This window comes from Rhinopithecus roxellana, chromosome 10 (genome assembly GCF_007565055.1).
Source record: "Rhinopithecus roxellana isolate Shanxi Qingling chromosome 10, ASM756505v1, whole genome shotgun sequence".
Classification (NCBI taxonomy): domain Eukaryota; kingdom Metazoa; phylum Chordata; class Mammalia; order Primates; family Cercopithecidae; genus Rhinopithecus; species Rhinopithecus roxellana.
In genome coordinates this window covers 94,618,785-94,643,990 of record NC_044558.1, presented here as the reverse complement: position 1 = coordinate 94,643,990, position 25,206 = coordinate 94,618,785, and the positions used below count along the sequence as shown (strand labels likewise).

Genomic DNA, 25,206 nt, shown 5'->3' with positions numbered 1-25,206 from the left:
TCCCATTCTTCCAGAGAAGCTGGAAATCTTGGTTTTTATGCAAAAAACAAAAATCTCCAGATTCTTAAAGATTGGCGAACATCAATCATTTTTAAAACCTGAGCAAAACCAAGTGCATGTGGAATTTGGACCACAGGCCCCACGTTTGCAACCTGGGATTTAGAGGAATGGACTGTGGGTGTTGTCTGGCAAGGTGAGGTCCTTTCTCACCTCTCACCTTTATATGCAACTGTTCTCCCTCCTCTGTGAATCAACGGCCTGCCTCTCTTGCTTGAGCCTGTGCCTTTTCGTCCTTGAAGCCCTCCTAGCTGTGCCCTGCAGGGTACATGGCTCCGTCCTTGACTGTCCCTCCTCAAACCGCTGCTTCCCTGCCACCCTCTGCTGTGGTCTATGTCTTTCTGACTCTAGGAGTGAGGGGCTGGGGCTGTGTTTTGTTCATCTTGGCATAGGACTGTGTACATCAAGGATCACAAGAATTAATAATAATAAAATCAACATCTATTGAGTATCATCTCTTTGCCAGGCTATGTGCTAAGTACCTTTTATGTATCATCACCTTAATCCTGATGATACTCCTCAGATGTGGATCTTTGTGCCCAAGGCCACAAAGAGGGAGGAGTTTACTGGGAATCAAACCCAGGCTCCTCACCTCCGGAGCCCACTGCAGAGGGCTGAGTCCACAGCGAGCACCACAGGTGGAAAGCTAGAGGCAGCTAGGACCCCGGCCAGACCGAGCTGGGATCAGACAGAGGAGGGCATGCACGCCCGGCTGAGGCTCTCCCGGGGCTGTCTCCAGCCACCCTCCACAGATACGTCCAGAAAGGACGCTGCTATATTTAAAAGCCTGGGCAGGGTGGTACTTCAGTGACATTTGGGTGGCTGCCTTTCCAGAAAGGGCACACGTGTTCTTTTAGCTCCGCTCTTCTGGGCTGGTATTTCAGAGAACTTGTCACGATCACTGCAAGGGGGAGGCCACTGCCACTTGAGATCCCTGCAGCCTTCCCAGAGGCATGGCTACTGCAGCACAGGGCTGAGGGAGCACAGAGTGGTGAGAGCTCATGGGCCAGGTCAGGGTCACCAAGCCAGGTCAGGGGGCAGCAGGTGTCACTGGGGCCTGGCGTGTAGACCCTGAACAGCCCCGAGTCTCAAGAGCGTGCCTGCTGCTGGGGCGGGGTGGGGAGAGGGGTTCTTGGCATTGCTGACCCTCTGCCCACGCTCTGGTGTTTTGGCTTCAGCCCTCATGTTCCAGTGGCTTCCACCTCTCATGTCCCCATGGACAATGTCATCTTCTCACACACCCTTACAACCCTTTGGCCAGAAATTCCAAGAACGGTCTGTGGCCTGGCCAACCTCACCCTGTGTTTAACAGTGAACAAAGCATAGCTTTTGTTTGTTTATTTGTTTGTTTGTTTTTGGGATGGCAAAACATCTTGCTCTGGTGCCCAGGCTGGAGTGCGGCGGTGCGATCTCTGCTCACTGCAGCCTCTGACTCCAGGTTCAAGCGATTCTCCTGCCTCAGCAGCTGAAGTACAGGTGCCCACCACCACGCCCGGCTAATTTTTTTTTCATATTTTTAGTAGAGACGGGGTTTCACCATGTTGGCCAGGCTGGTCTTGAACTCCTGACCTCGGGTGATCCACCTGCCTTGGCCTCCCAGAGTGCTGGAATTACAGGTGTGAGCCACTGCATCTGGCCCAAAGCGTATCTTTTAACTGCTGGTGTCTTCGCACCCCAGCTGGGTCCTGATGTCCCTGCTCTCTAGGTGGGGACACTGAGGCACAGAGCATTCCAGGAAAGCTGCTAGTTCTTTCTCCACATAGGCATACCTCACTGCCCAGGAAGACTCACGTTCCTGCAGGCACCGCAAATGGCCTTTTTTTCCAAGCCCAGGTTGGAACTGAGTCAGAAGGGCCTCTTCTTCTGTGTGCAGGACTCACATGGAGGTTCAGCTGGCAGTTTGCCAGGCACAGGGTGGGGAGAGGGGTGCTGCCTGGAAGCAGAAGTAGGACGAGGACCAGCCCTCCTGCTGCAACACTGTCTGTTTGTCACCCGGCTGTGCAATCACTCCTCGGAGGAGCGGGGAGGGGCTAGCGGGCTTTGAGAAATTTCAAGGAGGGGGGCGAAGCCAGGATAAAGGGGGTGTCGGTCTAGGCCACCGAGAAACGCTAATGCTCGTGGGGCCTGGATGGGCTCACACCCATACGGGGAGCCAAATGCAGACCCTCAGCCTGTCCTAACAGACGGCTGACACCCAGCTCCAGGTGGCCGCTGTCGATGGAAACATGGGCCCAGGGTGGCCAGATCCTCTAATTTCCCAAGAGAAGCCAGCAATTTGGAACTCTTCTGGTTTTTAAATACTGGCTCAATATATATGCACATATTTTCATGCTCACAGGACTTTATGGAGGTATAATTTACATACAGTAAAATGCGCAAATCTTAAGTGTATAACTTGATGAATTTTGACAGCTCAAATATTTTTAAAACACTGGAGGGTCCAAGAAAATATGTTGTCCATGGGGTGCATCTGGCCATGGACCCACCATCCATGGCCTCCAGTCTCGTGTGTCGTGTGACCCCCATGAACGAGGTGGGACACACATGTGCAGTGAGCACACACGACAGTATCCTATGGGGAGGGGCAGGCTTTGGCAAGAGCCCAGTGATCATGCATCATCCCTTTACTCACACAGTGCAGTAAACAGGCTCTGGAGCCTGGGCTGGGAATCTTAGCTCTGCCACTTGCTGTGTGACTTTGCACACGTTACCCCGCCTCTCTGAAGGCTCATTTTCCCCATCTGTGAAATGAGGACAAAAAGGATATGGACCCCAGGACTGTTGCACAGATATTCACTGAACTCACATGATAAGCACTAGAAAAAGTCCCTGGTGCTATTATCTTTTTTTTTTTTTTTTTTTTTTTAATTAATAGACCCTTTGTTTTTTGGTGGAGGTGTAGACAGAGGCTCACTCTGTTGCCCAGGTGGGAGTGCAATGGCACAATCTCAGCTCACTGCAACCTCCACCTCCCAGGTAGGTTCAGGTGATTCTCCTGCCTCAGCCTCCTGAGTAGCTGGGTTCACAGGTACATGACACCATGCCCGGCTAATTTTTGTATTTTTAGTAGAGACAGGGTTTCACCATGTTGGCCAGGCTGGTCTCAAACTCCTGACCTCAGGTGATCCACCTGCCTTGAGCTTTCCAAAGTGCTGGGATTACTGGTATGAGCCACTACGCCCAGCCTAGACCCTATTTTTTAGAGCAGTTTTATTTGGGTTTAGAGAGAATTTGAGCAGAAAGTATAGGGAGTTGCCATAGACTCCCTCTTCCCCCACCCCAATTCCCCAATGACTAACATCTCATGTTAGCGTGTGGTGCATTTGTTACCATGATGAACCTGTATTGAGGCACGATTATTCACTACAGTCCATACCTTACGTGAGGGGCCACTCTTTGTGTTGCAAAGTTCTAGGGGCTTTGACAAATGCATGATGTCATGTACCCACCGTTACAGTGTCATACAGGATGGTGTCACTGCCATCAGGAATATTTCTTAGTTCTCACGGCTGCTACCAAAAAAAAGGCCAAAGTGGCTTACAAAGAGCCCCTGGTGGGCTCATGGGAGCCCACCCCAATTCCCTCCCACTCAGGGAAGCATAGCACATTTAGGTGACAGAAGGGACATTTTAGGGGTGAACCTGAGTTTGTTCTGAATTACCCAAAATGGAAACCATTTGCCCACTTCAGATGGGGGCGTGGGGGCATCACACAGATTCCAGTCCCAAATTCCTTACCACACAACTGGCTGTGAGTCCAAAGGCAACCCCCCACCCCCCAATTCACACCCTACCTTGGCCCCTCGTGTATGTATATTGGAGCCACCTTCTCAGCCTCTCTGGACCTCTAAAATAAAAGGACCCAGGCCACGCCGGGAGCATTTGGAGGCTCAGATGCACTGATTCCTGTGAAAGGTCTTTGTAAGCTATAAAAAGCTCTAGATTCAAATTGGAAGGTATTATGATTATAATCAGGCAGAAAAATTGAACTGTTGGCAAAGCGAGCCTGGCCTTTGGAGGCTGAGCCTTGGGAAGACATCCTAATCGGTTGCACACGGGGCTGGTGGCAGTTGTCCGTGGTTTGTTCCTCTGGGAGGAGGTGGCCCGAAAGACACACAGCTGGAAACTGCTTCTGGCTGGAATGGCAAGGTCAGAGCCGGAGCGCCCACTCTAGGTTGTTCCTGCGTGCATGACCTGCCAGCCACATGCCAAGCAGCGTGGGGCCATGCTTGTGGCATCAGCTCCCAAAAAGAGAAAACTGGACACAGATGCTTCCCAGAGCCCATGAAAGTGGATCTGGATTCCCAGCTTCATGTACTGGTCACAGCCCAGGCAGGGCAGGAAACAGAACTTCTGCCCTGGTCTCATCTCCATATATGACCATATCAAAGAATTGATACTGCAGCTTTCGGCTCATTATATGAACATATAGTGTATTTTTTTAATACCCAAAAGCAAAATTTATTTGCAAGGTGCTAAAGAAAGCCTCCTGTCCCTTTTATGCCAGGAGCCCTCGGAAGAGAAGTGAAATTGTGTATTCACTGCTAAAAAAAGCCCTGGCTTATACAATTTTAACAATAGAAAAATGATCTTTGTGCTTCAGTGCGTGGATGCTTAGAGGAAAACAGGCAGTCTGTTCAGGTAGCTGGTGAATTACAAATGAGTGGTTCCTCTTTGTTTTGAGTGACAAGCAATTTAAATGCAGTCTTACGTGGAGGCCTGGAAATTGTTTTTTCCCCCAGAAGACAGAGCAAACGAGAGGAAAAGGAAAAAAGGAAAAGGGAGAAAAGCTTCCTTTTGGAACTGAGAGATTATATTAGTTGCCACCAAGCGGAGGTGAGAAGTTAGAACTTCATTTGATAATTATAAAGTCAGTAGTTTGTGATTGGACATAATTGATGATTACACTGTTGCTAATAGCAGGCCTGCCAGCCGCTGCTTGTGGGACATTTCATTTTTTGCACAGCTTCCAAGCCGTGAAAGTCAGCCTGGCACGGAACGCCACTTGCGGTATCTCCGGGAGCCTGACATAAATGCATTTGGGGGCTTGTATTATGTTGGATCAAAAGTGTTCTTAATGCCGACATTTGAAAACACTTTGCTCTGTGCCTTATTTTTACCCTGGGAATAATTACAAATATTAGAATAAAATCGCATGGCGTTCCTCTTCCTGCAGACCCACCCCTCAGTCAGAGCCTGGGTGAGTAGGTGGGCTTCCTAGGTCTTGCACTGGCCTCATTAAAATCCCAGTGGTGGTCCAGAGGGGTTCAGGGGATGTTCATGTGAGGGCAAGACAATATTTGTCTGTCTGTCTGTCTCTCTCTCTCTCTCTGTCTGTGTGGGCCAGAATTACAAGACTCACACCTGTAATCCCAGCGCTTCAGGAGGTCAAGGCAAGAGGATTACTTAAGGCTAAGAGTTCAAGACCAGTCTGGGCAACATAGCAAGACCCCACCTCTACAAAAAAAAAAATTAAAATATTAGCCAAACATGGTGCCGTATGCCTGCAGTCCCAACTACTTGTGAGGCTGAGGCAGGAAGATCACTTGAGCCCAGGAGTTTGAGGCCACAGTGAGCTATGATGGCACCACACCACTGCACTCCAGCCTGGGCAACAGAGTGAGACCCCATCACTAAAAGATACATATATATTATATCTGCCTTGGTGAATTAGAATCTAGAATCAATGCACAAGTGAGTCTGAAGGAGCCTTTGGCCCATAGCCTGGCACCTTCACTTTACAGATGGGGAAACTGAGGCTCTGAAAGGGAAAATGACTGCCCAAGGTGAATGGGGATGCAGGCCCCAGTTAAAACCAGAACCCAGGTCTCTTCACCCCAAGGCTACCTTCTCCCCTTTCCTGCCCTGCCATTTGCTTCCCCAAGACAAGTGCTGGGACCTCTGGGGCAGATCCTGGGCCTCTGGCCCCTCCCTACGAGAGAGCTTGCGAGAGGTCTCCACGGAGCAGTCAGGACCTCAGCTGAGTTTGAGCTACCAAGACGGCATCATTCTCCACTGTTCTCTAGGAAGCCTTGGGGTTTTATGTAAGTTTGGCAGTTTGGCAGGATTAGCTCAGGGAGGCTCTTAAGTTCCTTCCTTGTATTATTTATGGTCTGTTCATTCAGTCAGTGTTGGTTTATTGCCCACTCTGTGCCCATCCCCGCCTGGGCTCTGAGGGAGAAAAATGTTAATGTCATAGCAGGAGCCATGGAAGATCATCCAGTAGGCCAGGCGCAGTGATTCAGGCCTGTGATCCCAGCACTTTGGGAGACTGAGGCAGGAGGATCACATGAGTCCAGAAGTTGGAGACCAGTGTGGGCAACATAGTGAGACCCCCACCTCTAAATGAATGAATGATTATCCAATTGTTAAAGCCCCAAGCTGTGGAGTCATCCATGGCCCCTCTGTTGCTCTTATGCCTCCAAAATCCACTCTGTGTTCCCAAGGAGCAAATCCTGTGGCTCAACCTTCAGAATCCCAGAATCCTAGCACCACTGCCACCATCCTGCTCTGAGCCGCCTGGGTTATTCTCCTGGAACTCAGCAGGAGCCACTTCGCTGGTCTCCCGGTTTCCACCCCAGCCCCTCGGTCCCATCTCTGCACAACAGCTAGATGGGTGCTGTTAAAACACGAGTCAGATCACATGAATCTGCTCTCCTCTGCGCAAAACCCTCCCGTGGCTCCTCAGACCACTCGGAGAGAAAGGCTGGGTCCCCACAGTGACCCCCAGGGCTATGCCCCTCCCTTCACCTCCCGACCCCCTTTCCTCTTCCCCTTTGTCTACCACCTCCTGCCACACCAGCCTCTCTGCTGGCATTCAAACAAGCCAGACAGCCCCTGCCCCGGGGCCTTTGCACCTGCTGTTCTCACTGCCTGCAATACTCTTTCCCAAATCTCCCCATGATGCCTTCCCCTCCTATGGCCCCACATGCCCTGCCCAGGACTCCTGTCACCTCCCTACTCCATTCTCCTCCCCTGCACTTGACGACTGTCCCACATTCTCTTTCATGATTTATTTCATTGCCCGCCTCTGCCTCTAAACATGTCAGCTCCACAGAGGTAGGCGTTTGGGCCAGTCTTGCTTGGTGCTGAATGCCCGGTACCTAGAACAGCCCCATCCCTAGGAGATGCCTGATAAGTATCTGTTAAGCAAATAAATGTATTAGGCATCTGTGATGGGTCACTGTCTTAATGCTTTTCGTGTATGGTTTTATTTATTTTTATTTCATTTATAAAATATTGGTTTTTTTAGAAATGACCTTCTTTTTAGATGGAGTCTCTGTCACTCAAAAGCAGTTGTGGTTTTTGCCATTTTGGTTTTTTGTTTTGTTTTTGTTTAGTAGAGACGGAGCTTCACTATGTTGGCCCGGCTGGTCTCAAACTCCTGACCTCAGGTGATCCACCGGCCCCAGCCTCCCAAGATGCTGGGATTCCAGGTGTGAACCACCATGCCCAGCCATATTCAATTTTTTTAAATGCTAGCCTCTACCCTTGGGATGCCCACTGGCATTGAGGCAGTGAGGAAATGGATCAATGTCTGGATAGAACCTAGCATTCCTGCAGCCCTGATGTCAGCAGCTGCTGATGGATGCGTGGGTGCCCTGTCTTCAGAGGTGGAGATGCTCAGAATCCAGACCAAGCACAAACACCTCCTTTCACTAAAACACAAACACAAATCAGGATGCCTGGTGCTTTTCCAGGCATCCCTAAGGATCACTATGTATTTGGGCACTGGGGGAGGGCTGGCTTGATTCCCTGGGCATGCACATAGTAGTTGCTCAGTGTGCACCACCTGCTGCTGTTGCAGAGTTACTGTGCACCCCGTGCCCATCACCATTGCAGGTGAGGCATTGAGGGCAGAATCTGAAAGCTGGACCTGCACTTCTGAAGAGAGAAGGCCTCAGAGCTCAAGCTCTGAATCACTGACTTACACATGAGGGTTCAAAATGAATTAATGACTTACACCTGTGAGTTCAAAAATGAATTAGTGACACACCTGTGAATTCAAACTGAGTGACTTACACCTGAGGGCTCAAAATGAATTAATGACTTACCCCTAAGGGTCCAAAAAATGAATTAGTGACTTCTACCTGAAAGTGCAAAATGAATTAATGACTTACACCTGAGGGCTCAAAATGAATTAGTGACTTACCCCTAAGGGTTCAAAATGAATTAGTGACTTACACTTGGGAATTCAAAATGAATTAGTGATTTACATCTGAGAAGGCAAAACAATGACAATGACAGATGGCCAAATGCATTAATTCTGTTCCAGTCAATCACTCTTTTTTTTGAGACAGAGTCTTGCGCTGTCTCCCAGGCTGGAGTGCAGTGGCATGATCTCAGCTCACTGCAACCTCTGCCTCCCAGGTTCAAGAGATCCTAGTGCCTTAGCTTAGCCTCCTGAGTAGCTTGGATTACAGGTGCCCTCCTAATATTTGTATTTTTAGTAGAGACAGGGTTTCACATGTTGACCAGGCTGGTCTTGAACTCCTGACCACAGATGATCCGTCCACCTCAGTCTCCCAAAGTGCTGGTATTACAGGCATGAGCAACCACACCCAACCTTAATCAGTCTTTAGAACCAGCTGGTGCTGGCTCCTGAAACAGGCTAGGATGGGGCCTCTCTGGGGCCCCTGGGTGACCCTCCGGAGGGCCAGAGAGGGTCTCCAATTTCTGCCCCATTTTGGCTGGAGCCTGAGAGCCCAGTTTGACAACAGTAGCTATCAAAAACAAATGTCAAACTTATTTCTTATTTAAGCTCTGATATTAAAATGTACTTTTCATTTGCTCAGCAGCATCACTGATGGATGGCAGAGAGCACGTTAGCACTCGCCCGGGAACGTGGGCCCCAGCAGACAGACCTGGAGGCAGGCGGGGTCAAGTCCTGCAGCTCCTCCTGGCCTCCTGTCCCCCACCCACCTGCCTGCCTGGCTCCTCCACTCTTTTGGTTATTCCAGCTCCTTCCACCAGCCCCCAACCAAAGAATCCATTCTGAATGGAGGCTGAGAAGCATGGGCTTTGCTGTCAGACTAAGCTGGGTCTGAGTCTCAGCTCCCAAAGCCATGTGGTCATCACCCTCTGTGCCTCGACATCTTCTTCAGTTAAATGGGATAGTCACACCCCCAGAGTGATGAGGGTTAAGCTAATGTGCATCCAGTACATAGCACAGTGCCTGGCACAGAGTCGGTGCTCAGTAGTCACTGTCATCAACAATAATAATGCACAAATCAGCCCATCGAAGTAGGCTTTACCCCCATTTTCTGGGTGGTAGGAGATCAGAAGGTTGCTGTAAAGAAAAGGGATCTCTCACAGAGACTCTCAGAGTGAGTGGGAACCCTCGGGATAGTCTAGCCAGACCTCCCCACGTTTGGGTCTCCCTGAGTACCTTCACAGCCTCACAGATACAGGGGCATGTACTTGGGTGCCTCCCCTGATGGGGAACCCAGTACCTCCCACCCAGACCCCAAAGCACCCTGAGTGGTCACCATGAGCCCCTCCCGCTCTGGTACATCTGAGCAAGTCTCGCCCCTGCTTCATGGCTTCCAGGGGTTCTCATCGCTCCTCTCCATGGCCCATCGGCCCCTACCCACCACGCCAAACCTGTCTCCCACCACGGCCCATCTCACTCTCTGTGGCCCTCCTTTCTTCTCTGTGTCTCCCCCCAACTCTTTCCCCTCTTTGCCTTTTGTGTGGCCCCCTGATCTGCATGCCCCAGAGGGACAACCAGCCTTCAGAGGCCATCAAGGGACACCCCTTCCCCTCCGAACCCAGCTCATTCCTTCACTCCCCGATCTCTGGGTTGCCTTTCCATTGCCCGAGTTCATTCTGAGACCCTCCAAGCACCCGCCTCCTCTCGCTTGTCCACCAGTCTTCAGCTTCTACTGGAATTCCTGCCACATCAGACATCCACCCCGATCATCTCTCAGAATCACCCTCCCCTCCCCAAAGCCCAGGACCCAGTAGGTAGAGGGAGGCTGTTCTCAAAGTATGTTCCACGGAACCCAGGGAAGGAGTTGTGCAGTCTCGATGGCAGGTCCCCCTTTTCATGCCCACAGCACTTGGAGAAGCACAGCTTGCAGCTGCAAGTCTGGGCCCTGGAGGGAGAGGCACTAGGGCACCAGTACCACCTCTGCCACTAACTAGTTCTCTCATCTTGGCCGAGTGACTTAACATCCCTGCCCCCCAGTTTCTTTCTTCCTCTGTAGAACAGGGCCGATCACAATGCCTGCATCCTAAAGGTGTGCTTGGGGGAGGCGGGGATTTCAAAGAAGATGCCTGGAGCACACAGTAAGGCTTAGAACTTGGCACAGAGCGGTTCTCAGTGGCTCCCAGATGTCACTGCGACCTCAGACAGCTTGGGGGAGCTCAACCTGGGGGAGGGGGCCCAAATTTTCTGTTTTTAACCACCTGGCTGAAAAGAGCTATGTGACTAGAACAGGCTTGACTCGCCCCTGGTAGAAGCAGTTCTACACCTGCTGTGTTCATCCTCGGAGGACTAAACACATTGTCACCCCTCGTATCACAGCGCGCTGCGTAAATGCCATGTGCTTCCGCAGATGCTGAGCTATTCCTGATGGTGACCTTCTTGAGGGTATCTGTGGATGGTCTCCACCTCCTCCCTCTTCCCTCCTCCTCCCTCTCCTTCCTCCCCCTCCCACTTCTTCCTGTCCTTCCCTTCCCCTCCTCCTCCCTTTTCCTCTTCCTCCTCCCTCCTCCCCCTTCCTCCTCCTCCCTCTTCTTCCTCCCTCCTCCTCCCTCTTCTTCCTCCTACTTCTTCTTCCTCCTCCCTCTTCCTCCTCCCTCTTCCTCCCCTTCCTCCTCCCTCTTCCTCCTCCCTCTTCCTCCTCCCACTTCTTCCTCCTCCTCTCTCTTCTTCCACCTCCTCCTTCCTCCTCCTCCTCCCTCTTACTCCTCCCACTTCTCCCTCCTCCTCCTTCTTCCTCCTCCCTCTTCTTCCTTCCTCCTCCTCCCTATTCCTCCTCTTCCTCCCTTTTCCTCCTCCTCCCTCTTCATCCTCTTCTTCCCTCTTCCTCTTCCCACTTCCTCCCTCCTCCTCCCTCTTTCTCCTTCCTCCTCCTCCCTCTTCCTCCCACTTCTTCTCCCCTCCCTCTTCTTCCTCCTCCCTTTCTCCTCCTCTTTCCTCTTCCTCCTGCTCCCCTTCCCTCTTCCTCCTCCTCCTCTTTCCTCTCCCTCCTCCTCTTTCCTCTCCCTTCTCCCTGCTGTTTCTCCTCCCTGCTCTTCCTCCTGTTCCCTCTTCCTCTTCCTTCCTCCTCCTCCCTCTTCCCCCTCCCTCTTCCTCCCTCTTCTTTCCTCTTCCTCCTCATTCTCCATCTTCCTCCTCCTCTTCTTTTCCTCCCTCTTTCTCCTCCTCCTCCTCCCTCTTCCTCCTCCTCTTCCTGTCTTTTCCTCCTCCTTTCCACATGGCCTTCAAGGGTCTTCCCGTCATAGGGCAAATCTGTCATTCTGGGCACTTTGCTGCTGCCCTTCTGTGTATTTGGGCAGAGCCATGAGACAGAAACACATAGTCTCTTGTTGAACATGGCCTTTTATACCAAGCTCACTTGTTCCCAGCATGTGGGTGAAATGCATTGAGTTGCAACCCTTGGAAAAGATAGCCTATGTGATTAGAAGAAGAATTTTCTGATTTATCTGAAAGCTTTCATCAGCTTCCTTGGGACTCTTTGCTGCATGTTAGCTCATCCTGCCCCAGCAGCTTCGTAGGCAGGTAGAAGTTATTCTTCCCGCTTGATAGATGGACAAACTGGGGCCAAGAGATGCTCATAGTGACATTAGGCCCAGTACCAGGTCAGGCTCTGATGCCATCAGGAATTTAGGGACTGGTGGCTCACACCTGTAATCCCAGTACCTTGGGAGGCCAAGGTGAGTAATCACCTGACGTCAGAAGTTTGAGACCAGCCTGGCCAACATGGTGAAACCCCATCTCTACTGAAAGTATAAAAATTAACCAGGTGTGGCCAGGCGCGGTGGCTCACGCCTGTAATCCCAACACTTTGGGAGGCCGAGGCAGGCAGATCACGAGGTCAGGAGATCGAGACCATCCTGGCTAACACAGTGAAACCCCGCCTCTACTAAAAAATGCAAAAAATTAGCTGGGTGTGGTGGCGGGCACCTGTAGTCCCAGCTACTCAGGAGGCTGAGATAGGAGAATGGTGTGAACCCAGGAGGTGGAGCTTGCAGTAAGCCAAGATCACACCATTGGACTCCAGTCTGAGCGACAGAGCGAGACTCCGTCTCAAAAAAAAAAAAAAATTAACCAGGTGTGGTAGTGCATGTCTGTAATTCCAGCTACTCGAGAGGCTGAGGCAGGAGAATCACTTGAACCTGGGAGGTGGAGGTTGCAGTGAGCTGAGATTGTGCCACTGCACTTCAACCTGGGCGACAGAGCAAGACTCCATCTCAAAAAAAAAAAAAAGAATTTTAGGGACCTGGCCTTCCACAGCCAGCCAGTCACTGCCCTGAAATGAGACTGAATGAGGCAGGAAATCCACACGGCTCCTGTCTTTGAAAGTCACATTGACTTTGGGAAGCCCTAAACATGATTCACACTGAGTACCAGTCCAGGATTTCTTTTGTTTGTAAAGATAGGGTCTCATTCTGTTGCCCATGCTGATGTGCAGTGGTGTGATCACAGCTCACTGCAGCCACGAACTCCTGGGCTCAAGCGATCCTCCTACTTCAGCCTCCTGAGTAGCTAGGACTACAGGGGTGTACCACCACACAGGGTTCTTTTTCTTTTTTTGAAACAGGGTCTTTCTCTGTTGCCCAGGCTAGAGTGCAGTGGCACAATCATGGCTCATTGCAGCCTCAACCTCCCAGACTCAAACGATCCCCCCTCCTCAGCCTCCCAAGTAGCTGGGACCACAGGCGTACACCACCACATCTAGCTATGTGTGTGTGTGTATGTGTGTGTGTGTGTGTGGAGACAGGGTCTTGCTATGTTGCCAGGCATGTCTCAAACTCCTGGACTCAAGCAATCCTCCCACCTTGGCCTCCCAAGTGCTGAGATTATAGGTGTGAGCCACTGTACCTGGCCTCAGGATAATTTTTGATCTCTGCTTTTAAAAATATTGTCCAGCTGTTAGATGAACCCCTAAAGCAAGGATCAGCTAACTCTTTTCTGTAAGGGGCCAGATAGAAAATATTTTTAGCCTCGCAGACCACAAAGTCTCTTTCACAACTACATAACTCTGCCCTTGTAGCATGAAAGCAGCTGTAGACATGTAAAAGAGTGACTGTGCCTTTATTCCAATAAAACTTTATTTACACAAACAGATGAAGGGCCAGATTCACACCAAGGACCAAAGATTGCCAACCATTGATCCATGAGATCAACAGTGTCCAGGAGGAAAAGAACACAAGCCACATTTGTAATTTAAAATGTTCTAGTAGTTACAATTCAAAAAGTAAGAAGTGTAGCTGGGCACAGTGGCTCATGCCTGTATTCCCATCACTTTGGGAGGCTGAGACAGGCAAATCACTTGAGGTCAGGAGTTCAAGACCAGCCTGACCAACATGTTGAAACCCCATCCCTACTAAAAATACAAAGATTAGCCAGGCATGGTGGTGCACATCTGTAATTGCAGCTGTTTTGCACTCCAGCCTGGGTGACAAGGTGAGACTCTGTCTCAACAAAAAAAAAAAAAAAGAAAGAAGTGGGTAAATTTAATTTTAATAATGTATTTTATTTAGCCTGATATGATCATAACATTAGCATTTCAAAATGTAATCAATATAAAAATTACTGGCTTTGGGAGGTCAAGGTGGGCGGATTGCCTGAGCTCAGGAGTTCGAGACTGACCTGGGCAACATGGTAAAACCCCGTCTCTACTAAAATACAAAAAAATTAGCCAGGCATGGTGATGGGCACCTGTAATTCCAGCTACTCGGGAGGCTGAGGCAGGAGAATTGCTTGAACCTGGGGGGCAGAGATCACACCATTGTACTCCAGCCTAGGCAACATGGCGAGACTGTCCAAAAAAATAAAAATTATTGGGGTATTTTATATTCCTTTTTCTTTCTAAGACTTAGAAATGCTATATTTTACACTTACAACCCATCTCAGTTTGGAATCGTTGCATTTCAAGTGCTGAGTAGCACATGGACCAGTAGCTGCCATACTGAACAGCTCCGCTCCAGTGGGGAAAACTAAGACCAAAACTGTTATCCTCCTTATAATGTTAGATTTAGACTTCCCCACTGAAAGAGATAAATCATGCACCGTTGCAAACTGGTAAGTGCCATGAAGGGAAAGTAGGGGGTGCTCTAGGCAGGGACGGGGGAACATTAAAGGAATCTCTCAGCATTCCTTGCTCAGTCTCTTATGGGAGGCCAGTGCCTTTCCTCAGACCCCAACCACCACATACACTCAGCTCAGGCAACCGTAAAATGGAACACTGAGTCATTCTTCCAGCTGACCTTTGATAATTCTTCTTCTAAGACCCAAGAGATGCATTGCTTTTGTTTCTCATTGTTTTCTTGGGTGCCAGGTCACCAGCACTGTGCTCTCACCCGGGGCAGCTGTCGTTGGCTTGTAAGGCAGCAGCATCCTCATGGGCTCTGGATGCCCGGCCCCACTGGCTGGGGTAGTTTTTCCATCCAGGACAAAAGGAAGGCAGCATTTGAATTCAGAATGGCAATTTGAATCCCCAGACCTGGTGTGAATCTTGGCCCTGCCATTTGCTAACCGGGTGACCTTGGGCAAGTGGCTTGACGTCCTTGAGCCTCCATTTTCTAATCTGTACGATGGGGCAGGTGGCAGCAGCTGTTCTGTGATTGATGTGTCCGTGGAGACAGACTGTCATGAATAGTAAAAGCTTCTGGTACACGGTAAACGTTCGGTGTCATTTTTTTTTTTTTTTATTAGCCCATCAGGGATGCCCCCTCGCCCCAAGATTCTGAATGAATTGCCCCCTCCTCAGGGCTCACAGGAGCCACCAATGGTTGCACCTCCTCCTGTGTTATGCTTCCTACTGGCCATAGCTGTGTCTCCCACTCAACCACATGTCCCCAGAGTAGAAACTGACTCTTATCCATCTAAGCAAGGATAAAAATCTACCCACAGGGCAGGGCGCAGTGGTTCACGCCTGTAATCCCAGCACTGTGGGAGGCCGAGGTGGGCGGATCACTTGAGGTGAGGAGTTCGAGACCAGCCTGGCCAACAATGGTGAAACCCCATCTCTACTAAAAATATAAAAAATGAGCCTAGTATGGTGGCTGGCGCCTGTAATCTCAGCTACTCGGGAGGCTGAGGCAGGAGAATTGCTTGAATCCAGAAGGCAGAGGTTACAGTGAGCCGAGATCGTGCCACTGCACTGCAACCTGGGCAACAGAGCAAGACTCCGTCTCTAAATTATTAAGTTAATTAATTAATTAACTTTAAATTTAAAAAAGATCTACCTGCGGCTTGGTGATTTTCCCTTTGCCTAGCTTCTAGAACTTTTTTTCTGCCCTCCCCCAAGTGACTTCCCCTCCTCAGAGAGAATTCCTGATGTTCTGATACCAAACTGGGTCAGCCTCCCCCCAACTTACACACTCCCAAGGCCACCCTGTGCTTTTCTGCCAAGCGTTTAGCACTTGTAATTAATGAGTCATCTGGGGAAGCTGCCTTAATGCCAGTGTCCCCACCGGACTGTAAGTCCCATAAGGGTGGGGCCCAAGTCTGCCTTGTCCATGGCTGGGCTCTCAGCCCGCAGTGCTTGGCACATAGCAGGTACTCAGGAAACATTTGTTGAGGGAATGAGAGACTCATTCATGCTGGAAGGTGAGAGACCAGGGACTTTCTCAGAATAACAGTGAGAGAAATTACAGAGATTTTGTAATGGACCTTTTCTTTTTTTTTAAGACAGGGTCTCGCTCTGTTGCCCTGGCTGAAGTGCAGTGGTGCAATCATAGCTCATGGCAGCCTCAAAATCCTGGCTTCAAACAATCCTCTTACCTCAGCCTCCTGAGTAGCTGGGACAACAGGCACGAGCCACCATGCCTGGCTAATTTTTTTATCTTTTGTAGAAACAGGGTCTCACTATGTTCCTCAGGCTGGTTTCAAACTTCTGAGCTCAAACAGTCCTCCCACCTCAGCCTCCCAAAGCACTGAGATTAAAGGCATGAGTCACCACTCCCAGCCTGAAACTAACCTTTTTAAATCACTTTAATCACCCATACATTTCCACCTCTTTTAAAGAGGGTAATGCTGTTACCCTCCAATATTTGTTGAAATTGTTTGATATCTTATGAGAGCTTTAACAATTTTTCTTTAATTTTCAGTGGCAAGAAATATTCTCTAGACATGTCCCACTTTCCTCCTAAAACATGTTTCACATTTGAACTTCCAATCTACCTTTTACTAATAAGAAGAATAACAGGTGTTACCAACATACTGTGTGCTGGGCCCTGTGCTTAGCACTTAGGTGTGGCTCCATTTAATCCCAACAGGCCTAGGAAGTAGATCCTGTTATTTACCCTGCATTTTACAGATGAAGAAACTGAGGATCGGAGAGGGGCAGTGCAAGGTCACACAGCGTGCACACAGTGGAGCTGGGCTTTCAACCCAGATTTTCTAACTCCAGAGCCCACACTTTTAATCTTCATTTCTCCTTCTTGCCCCTCCCCCATCCCATGTTTACACAGGTAGAAAATGACTAAGGCCAGGTGCAGTGGTGGTCTGTAATCCCGGCACTTTGGGAGGCCAAGGCAGGGGGATTACAGGAGGTCGAGACCAGCCTGGGCAACATAGCAAGACCCCATCTCTTAAACAAAAAAGAAAAAAAATGCATGGCCAGCCATGGTGGCTCATGCCTGTAATCCCAGAACTTTGGGAGGCCAAGGTGGGCAGATAACCTGAGATCAGGAGTTTGAGACCACCCTGGCCAATGTGGTCAAACCCTGTCTCTACCAAAAGTACAAAAAATTTAGCTAAGCATGGTGGTGGGCACCTGTAGTGGCAGCAGGCACCTGTAATCCCAGCTACTCAGGAGGCTGAGGCAGAAGAATTACTTGAACCCAGGAGGCCGAGGTTCAGTGAGCTGAGATCACTCTATGGCACTCCAGCCTGGGCGACAGAGCAAGACTCTGTCTCAAAAAAAAAAAAAAAAAAAAACCTGCAGGTGTTTTCTTGTGGAAAAAAAAAAAGATGAAATTTACTTACAGACAAAGATGCCATGGTTACACGTGACTCTTTCTCTTGTTGTCTCCAAAGGTGGTGGCCCTTAGTAAGAGAAGTCAAGAGGCGGAGGCTGCCTTTCTGAGTGTTTACAAGCAATTAATTGAAGCACCAGGTAAGAAACGCTTGGGCTCCATAATTGGATAGTTAACGACAATAAATAGCCATTAGGACTGTGACACAGGGACTTTGAAGTGGGATGTGGGGACACACCTGGGTTCCTGGGTGAGGCCAGGCACTCTGTATAGGGCAGGGGGGCTGCGGCCAGTTTGGTGTGACATGTCCCCACAGGGCTCCCCCGGTCTTCCCTCATCATGTTGTCACATCAGCCAGGAGCCTGCTTTAGGGGTATCCTGTTGAGATATCCCACCTGGACCTCCTTGGGGAGCTGGAATCTTACTCACTAGAGCCCCCATCCCATTAGCACAGAAGACGGAGGGCTCCCAGTGCTCTCTGCCTGCAGGTGGCAATAGAGGCAAGACCTCCAGTGCCTCCCCCAGAATGGCACAGCCAACCCCAAAAATCTGTTGTTGAGTAAAAGCCAGCCCCAGAAGAGCACATCCTGTAGGATTCCACCTACAGAAAATCTAAAAACAGACAATTAATGTTACTCAGTGGCCAAAAGGGGGAAGCAATCCATATGGTCATCAACGGATGGATACATAAACAAAATGTGGCCTAGACTTACAAGGGAGTATTACTCAGCCATGAAAAGGAATGGATGGGCTGGGTGCAGGGGATCACACCTGTAATCTCAGCACTTTAGGAGGCCGAGGTGGGCCGATCACCTGAGGTCAGGAGTTTGAGACCAGCCTGGCCAACCCAGCAGTTTTAGTAGAAATCCCATCTCTACTAAAAATACAAAAATTAGCCAGGTGTGGTAGTGGGGACCTGTAATCTCAGCTACTCGGGAGGCTGAGACAGGAGAATTGCTTGAACCCAGAAGGTGGAGGTTGCAGTGAGCTGAGATCGTGCCTGCACTCCAGCCTGGATGACAGAGCAAGACTCTGTCCTCTGTCTCAAATAAAAAAGGAATGGAGCTGTGATAGGTGCTTCAATGAAGATGAACCTCGAAAACACAGTGCTGAGTGAAGGAAGCCAGAAACCAAGGCCATGTAGTGTAGGATTCCATTTACAGGAAACATCCAGAACAGGCAAGCCATAGATAGAGACAGAGTCGATTGGTGGTTGCCTGAGCTGGGGAGGGAGATTGGAGAGTGACTGCTTAATCAGTATGAGTTTCTTTTTGGGGGATAAAAATATTCTGGAACTAAGTGAACAAGTGGTTGTAGAACATCAAGAATGTACTAAATGCCATTGAATTGTTCACATTAAAATGATAAATTTTCTGTTGTATCAATTTCACCTTAATTGAAAAAAAAAAAAGTCAACCTGTACTGTTGGAAATCAAGATAGTGGTTTCAAACACTTGAAGGGGGCAAGAGTTCCTGGGAGGGGCCTCTGGGTGCTGGGACTGTGGTTTCTCGGTCCTGGTTTGGGTTACAGTTTGAAAACATTTGGTTGTACACAAAGGATCTATACATATGCCAGACATCCATAAAAGCTTCCCCTATTTTATTTATTTTATTTTATTTTATTTTATTTTCGAGACAAGGTCTTGCTCTGTCGCCCAGGCTGGAGTACAGTGGCGTGATCTCAGCTCACTGCAACCTCCGCCTCCTGGGTTCAAGCAATTCTCCTGCCTCAGCCTCCCGAGTAGCTGGGATTACAGGCACACACCACCATTCCCGGCTAACTTTCTGTATTTTTAGTAGAGACAGAGTTGCCCTACATTGGCCAGCCTGGTCTCTAACTCCTGGCCTCAAGTGATCTGCCCACCTCAGCCTCCCAAAGTGCTAGGATTACAGGTGTGAGCCACCACGCCCAGCCAAAACTTCCCCTTATTTTAAATGGCCCATCCCCTGCTACCTTCTTATTTACTGACCCAGAAACAGGAGCCCAAAGAGTTGAAACGATCTGCTTACCAATGGCAGAACCCAGAGGAGGCCTTGCTGTGCTAACTCTCCCCACCCAGACCTCCCCCGGTCCTTTCCCCATCCTTCCACACAGTGGCAGGAATCAGCACTACTGGAGGTGTTTGAGGCTGGGGGCCTGTGAAGAGGAAAATGACATCCCACCCTCAGCTGTCCAACTGCAGAACCCAAGCCACAGAGAACACAGAGTCATTTAGATTGGATGTCAAGGTCATTTCTGGGATCTTTGTATTTGGGACGGGAAAGTCCGCTGTTCCTCTGTCTGGGGCAAATGTAGTGGGTTGGATAGTGTGGCCTCCAAATTTTATGTCTACATGGAACTTCAAAATATGACCTTATTTGAAAATAAGTCTTTGCAGGCCGGGCGCGGTGGCTCAAGCCTGTAATCCCAGCACTTTGGGAGGCCGAGACAGGCGGATCACGAGGTCAGGAGATCGAGACCATCCTGGCTAACATGGTGAAACCCCGTCTCTACTAAAAATACAAAAAAAACTAGCCGGGCGAGGTGGCAGGCGCCTGTAGTCCCAGCTACTCGGGAGGCTAAGGCAGGAGAATGGCGTGAACCCAGGAGGCAGAGCTTGCAGTGAGCCGAGATCCGGCCACTGCACTCCAGCCCGGGCGACAGAGCGAGACTCGTCTCAAAAAAATAAATAAATAAATAAATAAAATAAGTCTTTGCAGATGTAATTAGCTAAGGATCTCAAGATGAGATCATCCTGGCTTTAGAGTGAGCCCTAAATCCAGTGACTGGTGTCGTAAGAAGTATGAGGCCAGGCACAGTGGCTCAAGCCTGTAATCCCAGCACTTTTGGGAGACAGAGGCAGAAGGATCACTTGAGGTCAGAAGTTCAAGGCAAGCCTGGCCGACATGGGGAATTCCCATCTCTACTAAAAATACAAAAATTAGCCAGGCGTAGTAGCATGCAAGCCTGTAATCCCAGCTACTCAAGAGGCTGAGGCAGGAGAATCACTTGAACCCAGGAGGCAGAGGTTGCAATGAGACGAGATCCCACCACTGCACTCCAGCCTGGGTGACACAGCAAGACCCTGTCTCAAAAAAGAAAAAAAAAAAAGAAAGACAAGAAAGAAAGAAAGAAAAAAGTAGAGGCGAGGGCACAGAGATAGCCACTGAGGAAAGCCGTGTGAAAACAGAGGCAGGGGTGGGAGTGACGTAGCTACAAAGATTGCTGGCAACCACGAGAAACTGGAAGAGACAAGAAGGATCCTCCCCTAGAACCTTCAGAATGAGTACAGCCCTGCCAGTGTCTTGATTTTGGAGTTCTGGTCCCCAGAACTACAAGAGAATAAGTGTCTGTTGTTTGCAGCCCCCACTGGTGGTGCTTTTTTACTGCAGCCCTGGGGCACTAATCCAGTAATGCTGACGAAGCTTGCCCTCCGACAGTGTGTGGGCTGGATGAAGAGGGAGGTCTTCTGGCCTGTTGATACTCAGTGTGGTCTGTGGACCAGAAACATCAGCCTCACCTGCAAGCTGGTTAGAAATGCAGAGTCTCAGCCGGGTGTGATGGCTCACGCCCGTAATGCCAGTACCTTGGGAGGCCAAGATTGGGGGATCACTTGAAGCCAGGAGTTTGAGACCAGCCTAGGCAACATGGAGAAACCCTGTCTCTACAAAAAATACAAAAAGTATCCGGGCGTGGTGGCAGGCGCCTGTGCTCTCAGCTACTTGGGAAGCTGTGGTGGGAGAATTGCTTGAACCCAGAAGGTGGGGAGGTTGCAGTGAGCTGAGATTGTGCCATTGCACTCCAGCCTGGGTGACACAGCAGGACTCTGTCAAAAAAAAAAGAAAGAAAGGGAGGGAGGGAGGGAGGGAGGAAGGGAGGGAGGGAAGGAAGGAAGGAAGGAAGGAAGGAAGGAAGGAAGGAAGGAAGGAAGGAAGGAAGGAAGGAAGGAAGGAAGGAGGGAGGGAGGGAGGGAGGGAGGGAGGGAGGGAGGGAGGGAGGGAGGGCAGGAAGGAAGGAGGGAGGGCAGGAAGGAAGGAGGGAGGGAGGGAGGGAGGGCAGGAAGGAAGGAGAGAGGGAAGGAAGGAAGGAAATCAATACAGAGCCTCAGGCCCCATCCCTGGCCCACGGAATCAGCTTCTGCATTTTATCAAGCTCCCCTGGTGATCTTGGAGCACCGGAAAGTTTGAGAAGCACAGGCCTGATGTAGAAGTTGCCTTTGTTCTGTGCTCTGTATTTCACACGTCCCGTGCGAGCAGGTCTAAGCAACTCGCTTCTCTGTGGCACAGAGAGGTTGAGCCCAATGCCCAAGGTCTCACAGGCAGGGAGAGACGTGACTCGGGTCTCATCCTGTATTACAGATCTTTCCAGACTGTGCTCCATGTGGCTGCATGTGGAAGGCTGAGTTAGTTTCCTACGGCTGTTGTAATAAATTACCATAGATGCCTTCAAACAGCAGAGATTCATTCTGTCCCTGTTCTGAAGGCCACAGGCCCAAGATCAAGGTGTCAACAGGGCTATACTTTCTCTGAAGGCTCAGGAGGATACTTCCTGGCTTCTTCCAGCTTCTGGTGGCTCCAGCTGTCCCTTGGCTTCTGGCTACATCACTCCAATCTCTCCTCTGTATCTTGGTCTCAGTCTCCCTCTCCTTTCTCTCTCTCTCCTTTTAAAAAAATATATATGAGGTCTTTGCTCTGTGGCCCAGGCTGGAGTGCAGTGGTGTGATCATAGCTCACTGCAACCTCAGACTTCTGAACTCAAACAATCTTCCTGCCTCAGTCTCCCAAGCCCAGCTAATTTTTTAAATTTATTTTTTGTAGTCCCAAAGTCTCACCATGTTACCCAGACTGGTCTCAAACTCCTGGCCTCAAGTGATCCTCCCGCCTCTGCCTCCCAAGTAGCTGGGATTACAGGTGTGAGCCACTGTGCCCAACCTCCTTTCTCTTATAATGACACTTGTCATTAGATTTAGGGGCCACCCAGATAATCCAGATTGATTTCATCTCAAGATCCTTAATTACATCTGCAAAGACACTTTGGTTCTTTTTTTTTTTTTTTTTTTTAAGAGACAGGGTCTCGCTCTGTTTCCCAGGTTGGAGTACAGTGGTGCAATCTTGGCTCACTGCAGCCTCAACCTCCTGAGCTCAAGTGATCCTCCCACCTCAGCCTCCCGAGTGGCTGGGTCTGCAGGTACAGCCACCATGCCCAGCTCAAAGACACTTTGAATAAAGTCACATTCACAGGCTCCAGGCATTAGGACACAGCGGTATCCTTCTGGGGTGGACGCTCAGCCAGTACACATGCGCCTGCTGCCTGGTCCCATGCTCTACCCCATCCCGCGCTTACAGGAACAGTCCGGCCACATGGGTTTTCCCAGTGATGAGAGTGGAAGGAATGGCAAGAGCTGATGGCACAGCTGCAGGCTGTGGTCCCTGCAAGGACATGACGCTATGGCACGAGGCCAAGACAGCCCATGTGTCTGCAGCTGGGGTCATTATCACCCTCATTGCCGGCCATACCATACTCATGGCTAAGAGGCCCAGTGGCACCATTCCTTGCCACCTTTTTGCTTAAAATTTCTCCACTCTCATCAGTGACATCTATAAAAAGACACCCTCATATTTCCCACCCTTTTTGATCCTTTGGGTCCCACCGTGTCAGCGATAAATGACACTGGAGGATGACCCTGTACAGACCAGAGATGCCTCCCTGGGTCCCCAGGCAACACTCTCCCACGGGACCCCGTAGTACCTCAATTGTAACACGAGGGGGCAGCACTGAGATAGATATTTGTGTGCTTTCAGGCTCAAAGACCCAGATTCAAATCCTGTTTGTGTCACTTACTCACTGCGTGACTGTAGAGGAATTCATTCACCTTCCTGAGCTGCAGTCTCCTCTTCTATAAATTGAGAATAATATTAGAACCTGCCTCATGCTGTTATTTAGAGGCAACAAGGTTCACAGTACATAGCAAGTGCTTACTAAGTGTTAACTACTCTCCTTATTATGTAGGTGTCCAGCTTTCCTAGCAGATGTGAAATGCACCAGACCGCAGACTGAATCATACTAAATTTGTATACTCAGAACCTGGTACACAGTAGGCACCTAATAATTGTTGAATATTAGAAATAAGACTCAGCAGCAAAAACAGAAGGAAAGGTTACTGGAGCAAAGAGATACGTCATCAATGAGACCGCCCCCCGCTTCCATGCTCATCTTGTGTTTGTTTACTCAGAGAGCATTTATTGGGTGCCTACTCTGTGCCCAGCACTTGCTGGACACTGTGGGGTCACTAGGCACAGCTGTGAGCTTACAAACACAGACATGGGACCAGCCCTCAGAAGCTTACCTTGGAGTGGCAGAAGTGACCAAATCATCAGTCACATAGCCTGTCATCACAATCAAGTCACCACAAGCATGTCTAGTGCTTGGGGGTACAGACAGGCAGGAAGACAAAGGGAAACAGAAGGGTCTTACGGCCCCCCACTTGGAAACGAGCCCTCATTTGGGGGGTGTTCTTATGGGACCCTCATCTTTCTGGAGAGAAGACCATTAAAACAGTCACAGGCCAGGGGCCACTCAAGGTCCCAAGATTGCTATGGAACCTTCTGGAAGGTCCATGTGCCCTCTCTCCTCTCTCCCCAAAGCCTGGGGGCAGGGAGGTCATTCCAAGCCCGGTGCTGACTCCACGAGTCTGGTTTCCCAACTCTCCTCCCCAGAAATGCAGGGGTGGGAGAGCTGTCCCCAGCTGTCACCGAGTTAGAGAACGAGGAGCCTTAACTGATGGAGACGTACCATATGAACAGCCCCTTTAGGGCCTCTAATTCATTTTTGAGACATTTAAGAATAACAAAATGTTTTAATGATTTCTTAGGGGAATTAGGAAGACATATTTTTGTTCTCATTAAATTTTATCCTCAGACACAAGAACCAAATGTCAAATGTGTGTTGGGCGCTTCCAGCTTCCCTGCTCACTGCCGGCCCCCCAGCTCCAACCCCCTCTGTAAAAATAACACTCCTGGAAAATTCTCCGGGACGCGCACGCTCCTGTTTTTATATTTCTTGACAGGCAAATTATTTGTCGAAATACTCCTCCCCGCCACCCGAAGCCACACAAGTCCTGATTCAACATTTTTGTTTTGAGTGACTGCTGCCAACACAGATCTTTGGCAGAGAATACGACAGAGCCTGATGGCTCAGCAAGTATTTTGATAAGTGTGCAGCCTGGATGTCTGTAATTACGAAAGAAAACCGTAAATCTTTTGGATATTGTTCACACAGATGTGGCATAAGTGAGAAAAAAAAAAGCAGTAAAACGTGTTAAAAGCATAATTAATGTCATTGTTGTGGGTGATGATGTGATTTAAACCTCTCTGACTTCTGTATTGGTGATGGCTGATTCCTTTATCGCACTCGTAGAGCCGCTAGGTACGGACCCAAGCTTCAGAAGGCTAACTTGTTAACTGAGTGATTAGTTAAAAGGAAAAAAAAAAAAAAAAAAAAACAAGGAACGAGGAAATGAGAGGGCAGGCAGATGAACATTGCTGAGGAGATAAGAGACAGGTGAGTGCCCCAAAATGTTGTTTTCTACTGTGCTTTGGTTTTTACAAATCTGATGCAGATTTGCAATTCCTGGCAGACATTTCTCACCCTGCTCCTTCTCTTGGGAGGCGAGGCTGGTCAGAAAGGTGCTCAGCACTCGGGCTATAGAGGCTGACACACCTGGGTGGAACTCTCAGCTTGGTGTTTTGTGCTGTGTGACCTTGGCCAGGGCTTTAACCTCTCTGAGCTCTGGTTTCTGTGTCTTTAGAAGACGGATAGTAATAGAACCGTGAGGATTCGCTACGCTGTACATGAAAGCATTCTGCAGGGTTGAGTAATCAGCAGCCCATTGACATCAGGGTATAAGAGTTACAGGAGTGACAAGCGTCTGCTATTGATTCTGCGAGGTTCGGTCTGTTGTCAGAGACATTGGGTAAACAGTGGTGCAGGCAACAGGGTTCCTGAGCCTTTAGAATA

At 49.6% G+C, this 25,206-nt stretch overlaps 1 protein-coding gene across 2 annotated transcripts in view; it reads left to right on the top strand.

Moving 5' to 3' along the window:
• Positions 1 to 25,206, top strand: part of CUX2 (cut like homeobox 2) — a 319,783-nt gene that overhangs the window by 215,301 nt on the left and 79,276 nt on the right. For both annotated transcript variants that reach the window (XM_030938312.1, XM_030938313.1), the window contains exon 4: positions 17,272 to 17,350. In XM_030938312.1, coding sequence (XP_030794172.1) covers positions 17,272 to 17,350 — 79 coding nt within the window. The remainder of the gene's footprint in view (positions 1 to 17,271; positions 17,351 to 25,206) is intronic.